The 10,217-nt window shown below is 43.2% G+C and overlaps 1 protein-coding gene across 4 annotated transcripts in view; it reads right to left on the bottom strand.

The window, feature by feature from the left end:
• Positions 1-5,660: 5,660 nt before the first annotated feature.
• Positions 5,661-10,217, bottom strand: part of SPTBN1 (spectrin beta, non-erythrocytic 1) — a 197,006-nt gene continuing 192,449 nt past the window's right edge. For all 4 annotated transcript variants that reach the window (XM_004775675.3, XM_004775676.3, XM_004775678.3 and 1 more), the window contains 2 exons: positions 7,797-7,839; positions 5,661-6,979 (listed from right to left, as the gene is read on the bottom strand). In XM_004775675.3, coding sequence (XP_004775732.1) covers positions 6,761-6,979; positions 7,797-7,839 — 262 coding nt within the window. In that variant the 3' untranslated portion in view covers positions 5,661-6,760. The remainder of the gene's footprint in view (positions 6,980-7,796; positions 7,840-10,217) is intronic.

The following is a 10,217-nucleotide window of genomic DNA, read 5'->3' as shown; positions in this document are numbered from 1 at the left end:
GGCAGGCAGGAGTGTGGGTCTGGGAGAATACAGATCTATTGATGGGCAGTCCTGATAAGACTGAGAACTTGGGAAGCAAATCAGCCTTTCAACTAGCTCCACCTTGGGACAAATTCCCTGGTATTTACACCATTATAGATGTGGATTTTCTATTACGGAACTGTGAAACACTCTAATAAAACCATCTGTAGGGGGAAAAAAAAATTCAGAGAAGGCTCCTGCGGGCAGCATAGTGCGAGAGAGGGAACTGATGTTTGGAGCGCAGGGGCCTTCCCCTCATTCCTTCAATCTCAAGGTAAGAAGAGCCAGGCTCAGATGAAGTGGACTGTGAGGAGGGTAGCATATTGTAAGCACCCCAAAGGCTGCCCCCCCCCCCGTCACCTCCCCCCCACCCTCCCACCCCCGAGCGGCTGGCACTTAGTAAGAGCTTTGCAAAGGCGACGAGGGAGTATACTTGGCATCTGGCTGGACAGCGGAGTCCTGACCAGCCTGTCTGGGCTCAGAGCCCACACACTTTCCCCAGAGCAGCAGGGGCCAAGCAAGCCGGATGAAGTAATCAAATCACACGCGCTCAGGAAAGACAGGAGCTGAGGTGGGACAGCCGGGGAACAGAGGGCAGCGGGAAAGGGCCGGCCGAAAGGCAGCGACGCTGGTTCAGACACACGCTCTTTCCGGCCATTGTGATTAAGCCTGCGAGACCTTTCCCTGAGAGGGAGGCCCCGGACAGGAGATGAAAACCCTGAGAGACTACTTCCTTCATCAAACCGAAGCTTGAACCGCAACAAGGAAACAATTCGCGGTGACTAGGAGACTAAGATGGTGACTGGAAACGGAGTCGGTTCTCCAGGGAAAATGCTGTGAGCCCAGACTTGCTTGGGCTCCGGGGGCGAGAAAGCTCGCAGGTTCCAGCCCACGCCCAGACGCGGAATGCAGGATGCCCCACCCCGCGCAGAAAGCCCCCGCGGGCCCGGGGCCAGAGAATATTCCCTTTCCCTTCAAAGAGTCAGTTTCAGGAACCCCCGCTGCTCTTCCGCCTCCTCAGCCCCGCTCCCAGACACAATGGGTCCCCCCAGCGTGATAAACAGCCCAAGGGACAAGTGAAGGCCAAGTGGAAACTGGCGCGAGCCCACACAACGCTCGCGGCCCTGACGTGGCAGCCCTCCAGGCTGCGTGCCGGGCCTCAGACAGAGAACACCCGGCTGCTCGCGCGGCAGACGCAGGCCTGTGGGGGCGGGGCGGACGGGAAAGTCCAAGGGGGCCGCTTCCCGCTGAGCCGCCCACCTGCCCTGAGAGAGGACCCGAGGTTTGAGGGGGGCGCTGACAGCCAGGGCAACTGGGACTAACCCCACGTGCCCTGAGAAACCCGGGCGTTCCTGAGAAGTGTCCTCTAAGCTCACTGCAGCGCCAAATATGAGGTCCTCAGATTGCACCACATACTTGTGCGCACGCTCACTGCTTCTTCCCGTCAGCCGGGTACCGCGGAGGCTCAGGGCTGCCGGGCGTCCCCAGCCAGGTGAGCACCGCCGCAATAGCACCAACCAGCGGGGAAGAGAAGCCTGAGCACCTCTCGCGACTCCATCCCCATCCAGCTCGAGAGGAGGCCCCCTCCCGTTCCACTTCTGGAAGCCCCTCTTGCAGAAGAATGATCTTTTGCAAAAAAAAAAAAAAAAAAAAAAAAAAAAAAAAAAAAAAAAAAAAAAAAAAAGCATTCAGAGCTCCAAACAGAAAGTAACATTCTCTCTCCCAGTCAAGCCAGTTGAATTTTTTTTTTTCTTAAACTTGAAAAACTCCTTTTCCTAGGTAGCCTGTGTTATGCTGGGTTTACACACCTTGAAAAACTCCGGACTTGCATTTATGTCTCTCTTGGGAAATCTTGATTCTGTCCTGAAAGCGACGAGAGAACACTTCACTTTAAGTGCTTGAGAACTGGCCAAAAATAAGGGGAGGCGAGGGTGGCAAGAAGGGGCAACGTACTTCCAAAGAGATGTGCAGGGCGTAGGAAAACCCATGTAGGGAGAGCAGCGAGCACTAATACAGTGATGTACAGAAGATTAGTGCAGGGTGAGAGAGAGCAGAATGAGAATCATTTGTCCCGACATTGTGGATACAGTCAAACGACCTAGTGTGAGAGCGCATGAAAAATGTTTTTTTAAAAATTATTCTCGACAGGGCCCCTGGATGGCTCAGTGGCCTCTGTCTTCGGCTCAGGTCATGACCTCAGGGTCCAGGGATAGAGCCCCCCATCGGGCTCTCTGCTCTGCAGGGAGCTTGCTCCCTCCCTCTCTCTGCCTGCCTCTCTGTCTACTTGTGATCTATCAAATAAATAAATAAAAATATTTTTAAAAATTGTTCTCGACATTCCTGGGCATTTTTTCCCCAGGAGAGATAAAGATTTATGTCCACACAAAAAGCCCCACATAATGATTACACAGCTCTACTCATAATACCCCCAAGCTGGAAACTATGTCAATTCCTTCAATAAGTAAATGCACAAACTGTGGTCATCCGCACCGTGGACTGCTTATTCAGTGATACAACAGAACAGACTAGTGATACCCGGGATAAGCTGGAAGAATCTCCAGAGAATTATGGTGAGTGGAAAAAGAAACCAATCCTAAATGGTTGCATCCTGTATGATTCCAGGCATACATTTGTGAAATAACAGATGTTTCACATCACAGACTGGTGGTTGCTGGGAAGGTGTGGCAGTAACAGGCGGCAGGTGGGATCCCACGGCTATGGAGATGTTGTTTTGGTCAATGTCAATACTCTGGATGTGATATTGTACTCCAGTTCTGCGAGATGTTTCCACCATGGAACACAGTTAAAGGGTACCAAATTATTTTACAATCACAAGTGAATCAATCCACAATTATGACAGTGTAAAAAAAAAGTTTGACCAAAAACAAACAAAACACCCAAAAACTGTTCTAACTGTAACGGTGGTAGTATTAGTATCGCTATTCTGAGTTTATGTGTGTAATAAAGCACAGTAGTTACTATTGGATATTTTAATTCTATGCCCCCTGATCTTTGTGCTGATTCTGGGTGGAAAAGAATACGACATAATATAGGAAATGTTAAGTAAAAAATCCTGCAATCCACAATTGCTATATGAATTCATGAATTATTTTTATCTACTGATATGCATAGAAAAAATGACCAATTCAGTGGCAATGAGCATTTCTAAGACACAAATTATGGTTTTGAAATCTCGTTTTCCAGTATAAGAAACCAGGTTTTCTTAGAGACTTCTGATTGCAAGTCTTGGGGCAAGATATGTAGTGAATGAGCCTGGGACAGCTTGTCATGCCAGAAAGGGAGGAAAGTATCAATGATTACTAGGGTCCTACTAAAAGGACTCAGAAGCCAATTTGAATGGGCTTCTACCAGCTAAAGATGGGACACTTTTAAGTTCCAAGAAAGATAATTTCATCATTGGTTAGCATTGGGAAGTAGAAAGTGAAAGGTTTCACTAGGATTCTCAATGGTGATAAAAAACCTTTAACTTTGATAGACAGTTTTTCCTTTTCTTTTTTTTTTTTTTTTTTAAGATTTTATTTATTTGACAGAGAGAGAGAAATCACAAGTAGGCAGAGAGGCAGGCAGAGAGAGAGGAGGAAGCAGGCTCCCCGCGGAGCAGAGCCGAACATGGGGCTCGATCCCAGGACCCTGGGATCATGACCTGAGCCGAAGGCAGCGGCTTTAACCCACTGAGCCACCCAGGCGCCCCCAGTTTTTTCTTTTTAATGGCGTTTTGGGTATAGGTCATGCTTAGAAAAGTCAGTTTAGATAATGGGTATGACTCAAGTTTTTAGCCTACCTTTCCTGCATGAATTTTACCACTAAAGCAAGGAAAATATTTAAGTATTCCAACTGAAAAATGAAAATAATATATCCAGAGGTAAGTACCATAAGACCCTCCAAACACAACCAATCCTAACAGTGCCAAACACCTGGTGGTAACAATGTGTCCACCACCGAGTCTGATACACACTATTTCATCCACTGAAGAGGCCATAAGCTGGAAGGAGCATTATTATTCCCAAGTACCTCCAAGAAAACACAACGCTGAGCTGCCATCAACTGAGGATACATTCCAACTTCAATGATATTTGAGACAAAAGTGTCCTTTAATTAATCAATACCCATTTCCTATCCTGACAGTTTTACTGCTTCTCACTTCTCAGGTGTATGGAGGACAGTATTATCATCCATCCTACTAAAATTAAAGTAAAATAACACAACACTATAGCAATAAAAATATATGTGCACAATCCTCAAAGTACTAAATAGTATATAGGATTGGGTTTTTTTAACCCCTATTTACCATGATAGGATTGGCAATCATGATGCTCTATGGCCCATAGCTTCTTCCAGTGAACAGGTCTTTCTGATGGCACCTGTTGACATCAGCCCCTGAGGACCCACAGAAGCCAGTCTCCTGCTGTGCCTTTTCTTCCACTGCCCATCATCTTCCCCTTTCAGGTTGCAGGGGATCCTCAGCAAGTGCAGTAAGGAGAGCAAGTTCACCCAAATCCAAGTAATCAGGGATCTGTGAGCCTCTGGAACTATGTGCAAAGTATTCCATGCATATGTACTTCTTTATAGGATTCTGGAATTGCTGATTATTTTCCTTTGAGTGTGTCTGGCTTGCCATCTGGCTGGCTTTGTCCAGAGTAGGCTGTTGTCAACAGTGATTACTTTCCAAGATGCTTTTTCTTAGTGAAATATTTTGGTGAGAGAATCATCTGTTGAAACGTGATTTGAATTTTATGGAAGGTAAGGTAGGGCAAAGGCATGTCACACAAAGTTAAATGGCATTGGGTGCATGAGAGAGGAAGGGGTGAGAGATGGCAAGGTCTGATTCTGGGGTTACAGAAAGCTCCAATGCCAGTCAGTTGTGGAGCCCAGGATTGACATCGCAGTAGGCATAGGCTTCTGTGGAACAGCTTACTGAAAGTCCGTAATACTAGCATCCCGTGGCTGCTCTGTGTAAGAAAATATGCAAATGGTCTGCGTCAATGAACCCAGATAAAAAAGGGACAAGTATAACATGCATATCTAACCTGTGATCCTATGCTGGGTATCACTGAATGGGCCCATGGGCCACATCTGACCAGCCATCTGTTTTTTGTATGATCTATATACAATAGATTTTACATTTTATTTTTTTTAAATCAGAAGAATATTGCATAGCATGTGAAGATTACATAAAATTTGTATCTGTGTCCATAAAGTTTTACTGGAACATAGTCATGGCCCTTCCTTCATGTATCATTCAATGGCTGCCTCTGTATTCCATGATAAACAGCTTCCAGGGAAGAGTCTAGCCCACAAAGCCTAAAATATTTGCTGTCTCTGGCCCTTTACAGAAAAAGTTTGCCAACGGCAAAGTTTCCTCGGCACTCAGGCTTAGCAAGTTCTGTTAACTTTTTCATAAATAAAAGATAAAATCTGGATGTGTAGCTGCAAAACATCTCATGTTTATTATTCTACTTGCTGTAGTTTTCAAAGCTGATGTACCACACACATATGCAAGAACACAAAAGAGGAACCCGGATGGATGGTCTAATGTTTCCCATTTGCTATTTCTGGCTTTGCTGTTTCCCTCCATGGTATGTATGCAGGAGAGAAAAGACAACAATTAGCCACCGTGCTAGATTTAAAAGCATTTAATGACATAGCATATATTTAACAGGGCAAAAGTTGAGAGGTACAGGTCAAACGACTGAGCGCCAGGCCTGAGCGACCTCTTCCTTGCTCAGGCCCAGCCTCTGGAGTTCATTCCTATCGATGCCATTTTGATTGTGCAGTAAGATGAAAATTTGTCATTACAATCGTTACAGTGACAAAGAAATGCACACTATGTATCAAATAGCAAAGGTAATGAAGCAAATTATAACACAGTGTGGCAATGCACGAGCAAGTAACCATTAGAGTAACATTACTTTGTCCAGTAAATGCTTCAGTTCCACTTGTACACTTACCAATGATTTAAAGGGTTTATTATACATCTAGTTTTATTATATTTTGTACTAGAATTATCTCAAACATACAATATAATGTATTTCGGCAAAAAAAAAAAAATTGAAATTACAGATTATTTAAAACAGTATCAGTTTCTATTCCTTCTCATATACCGGTATACCGACATTCTGAACTGTCCTTGCAGGTGATGCAGAAAAGCTGCATGTCAAGTGTTAGTAAGTGATGCCAGATACAAACTGTTTGGTCTGTAGATTTCACATGGAGCTGCACCGTGTCTGCAGCAAGATCCTAATACACAATCTGTTTAATCAAAGTTAGACCCATCACGGGCACTTCAATAGTCGAGACTCAAGGTAACCACTGGAAATAAATGGAAGAGAATGGTGTCAGGGAATTGGAACATTTTGTCTCTGGTGAGCACAGGAAATATTGTTTAAGCACCGCTGCCTTGCATACCAACAGCATTAGAGGCGGGTTATTTCCAACGCAGCCTCACAAAATTGAGGAACAGTTTAAATATTGAGATCTAATCTATATAATTTCATTAAAAAAAAATCTGGTCTTCCCTCTGCACCTCAAACTTTTGTAACTTGGAGATAAAGTGTTTAGGTGTACCCCCCCCCCAGAAATGCTCTATAAATTAAAAAAAAAAAAAAAATCAACCACATTGAAGAACATTAGGCACAGAGAGTAATGTGTTGGTTCTGAGCTTGCATGCTGGAGTTTCACTGAAAAGGTAAGAGAAGGGCAGGAGGTGAAGGAAAGGAGTTCATTTCTTTTTGCCAAAAATGCTGAACCGCTTCTCCTTGTCTTTCTCTTTGTCCTTCTCCCGTTTGCCAGGGCTAGACTCGCTGGTGATGGTGACAACGCTGGTGGGCAAGGTCTGTGCCCGGCTGGATGCTGGCGTGCTCTGGGTGCTGGCGGACACCTCGTGTTTATCGGAGGAGATGGCAGAGGAGATGGCCTGGATCCATGTGTTCATTTCCTCCTGGATAAAGGATCACAGATGAGACTCAGGAGGGATAGGCTCAAAACACCCTCACTACATCTGCCCAAACACACGCCCTCCCATCAGTTGGAAGGCTTGGGAACAGTGCATCTAGCCTATGGGGGCATCTGGCTAACTGAGAGGCAAACAGTTCCCAAATGACCCTTAGCAGAGGAAACATGGTTCAACTCTCATGAGAATTTGGTTTACAGGACCTGAAATTCACCAATCTAGTATGTGGTCCTACAAACTTGGAAGAATGAGAAGGCTGGTCTCCATTGCTGGGAAGCACCCCCCCCCTTTATTTTTTAAACTTTTCTTAAAAAACTGAAGTATATTTGACATATAACCCTGCATGAATTTAGAAGTTGGTTTTTCAAATCCAAAGCACTACACACATTAGCAGATCCTCTCCCCCTTCAAGAAGTACAACCATGAAACGGTTGCTTGACGGCAGTAGATTGCTGCAGGGAGCCCCTGACTTGGACTTCAGGATCTACATCCTGTCCTGGGACCCCACCCCACACCACCCCCAACACACTGTGCTCATCCACTACGAGCAGTGGGCAAGCTTTCCTCCATCAACTTCAGGGTCCTTGTACCAGCCCTCCTGACACACCAGGGAGACAGTAAGATGCCCTTCTGCCTCCCAGTGATACAAAGAGCGCCGTCCAGTTGTTAGTGACTGAGGAGACCAGATAACAGAAGCCATGACTGATCATTACTTATACATATACGGGACACTGTAAAATAAAGCTTATCGTGCCAATAAATACTTGCAAAAGCCCAAGTATTCAGAGAAATCTTAAAAACTTACATCATCTTTGGCTTGGAAGAGGTACTCATTGCCATCATTTAGTCTGTAAGTTGAAGGAAGAAAGTCAGTCACAATTTGACTTAGGAAGAAATAAAACCCTCAAATTCCCAAAACCTATGTGGGACATAATCATGCTAGGAGAATCCTACCAGAAATGCCCATTGGAGCTTTACATACATCACCAGCTGTGCCTGGGACCCACAAAGGCCCAGCCATAGCACCCTGAACATCAAGAAGCTATGTTATTGGGCCAGTAAATGTTTCAATCCACTGGAAAGATCAAAAATGTCCCAAACATATCAACATCTTGCTTCTCCATCCTGAAACAATGGAATACACATTCTTTTCAAGTGTACATGGAACATTCTCCAGAAGAGATCACATATTAGGCCACAAAACAAGTCTCAACAAATTGAAAAAGATCAAAGTCATATTGTGCATCATTTCTGACTATAATGCTATGATGCTAGAAATCAACCATAAAAAAAAAAAAAACCCTAGAAAGAACATAAATACATGGAAATTAAATAATGTGCTACTAAACAACAAATGGGTCAAACAAGAAATCAAAAAGGAAATCAAAAACATCCAGGAAGACAAATGAAAATGAAAATACAAAGTCTAAAAACTTTGAGATGCAGCAAAAGCTCTTCTAAGAGGGAAGTTTATACCAATACAGGACTACCTCAAATACCAATAAAAATCTCAAATAAACAACTTAACCTTACACTTAAAGGACTGAACAAACAAAACCCCAAACCAGTAGAAGGAAGGAAAAAAAGATTAAGGCAAAAAGTAAAAGAAACAATACAACAGATCACTGAAACCAGAGCTGGTTTTTGAGAAAGATCAACAGAATTGATAAACCTTTAGCTAGATTCTTTAAAAAAAAAAAAAAAAAATTCAACAAAATCAGAAATGAAAGAGGAGAGAAATAACTGATGTCACAGAAAAACAGGATTCTAAGAGAATATTATGAAAACTTAGATGCCAACAAATTGGACAACCTAGAAGAAATGGACAAATTCCTAGAAGTGTACAACCTTTTAAAACTGAATCAGGAAGACATAGAAAATTTGAACAGACTGATTACCAGCAAAGAAATTGAGTCAGTAATCAAAAAACTTCCAAAAACAAAAGGCCAGGACCAGGCAGCTTCACAGATAAATTTGACCAACACTTAAAGAGTTAAAACCTATGGTTCTCAAACTATTCCAAAAACTACGAAAGGAAGGAGAGCTTCCAAATTCATCCTATGAATCCAGCATGATCCTGATACCAAAACTAGATCAAGACACTACAAAAAAAGAGAACTATAGGACAGTACCTCTGAAGAACAAAGATGAAAAAAAACCTCAACAAAATATTAGCAAACCAAATCTATATTAAAAAAATCACCATGATCAAGTGAAATTTACTCCTGGGATGCAAGGGTTCAATATTCAAATCAATCAATGCGATACATCACATCAAGAAAAAGGACAAAAACCTTATGATCCTTTCAACAGATGCAGAAAAAGCATATGAAAAAGTACAACCATCTGTTCATGATAAAATCCCTTAATAAAATAGGCTTAGGGGCTCTAGCTGGCTCAATCAGTGGAGTGTGCAACTCCTGAAATCAGGCTCATGAGTTCAGGCCCCTCCTGGGGCCTACTTAAACAAAACAACAAACTAACAACAAAAATAGCAGTTTTAGAGGGAACATATATCAACACATTAAAGGCCATCTATGAAAACCCTATAGTTAACATCATCCTCAATGAGGAAAAACAGAGCTTTTCCCCTAAGGTCAGGAACAAGACAAGGATGTCTACTCTTACCACAGGTAAGACTTCTAGAACTAGAAGTCCTATCTAAAGCAATCAGACAAAAGACATCCAAACCGATAAGGAAGAAGTAAAATGGTTACTATTTGCAAAATGACAAGATGCTACATATATAGAAAACATTAAAGGCTCCACCAAAAAATTATTAGAGCTGATAAATGAGTTTACTAAAGTTCAAGAAGCAAAAATTAATACAAAGAAACATGTTGCATTTCTATACAGGAATAATGAAGTAGCAAAAAGAGAAATTAAGAAAACAGTTCCAGGATGCTTGACTGGCTCAGTCGCTGGAGCATGAGACTGTTGATCTCAGGTCTATGGGGCTATGTTGGGGGTGGAGTTTACTTAAAAATAGTATCGTAATGGGGCGCCTGGGTGGCTCAGTGGGTTGGGCCGCTGCCTTCGGCTCAGGTCATGATCTCAGGGTCCTGGGATCGAGTCCTGCATCGGGCTCTCTGCTCAGCAGGGAGTCTGCTTCCTCCTCTCTCTCTCTGCCTGCCTCTCTGCCTACTTGTGATCCCTCTCTCTGTCGGATAAATAAATAAAATCTTAAAAAAAAAAAAAAATAGTATCGTAAAAAAAAAAAAAAAAG

This window comes from Mustela putorius, unplaced genomic scaffold, assembly GCF_011764305.1.
Source record: "Mustela putorius furo isolate JIRA1106 unplaced genomic scaffold, ASM1176430v1.1 tig00000224_pilon_pilon_pilon, whole genome shotgun sequence".
NCBI lineage: Eukaryota > Metazoa > Chordata > Mammalia > Carnivora > Mustelidae > Mustela > Mustela putorius.
The sequence above is the reverse complement of the archived record's forward strand: the minus strand, read 5'-3'. Positions and strand labels throughout refer to the sequence as shown.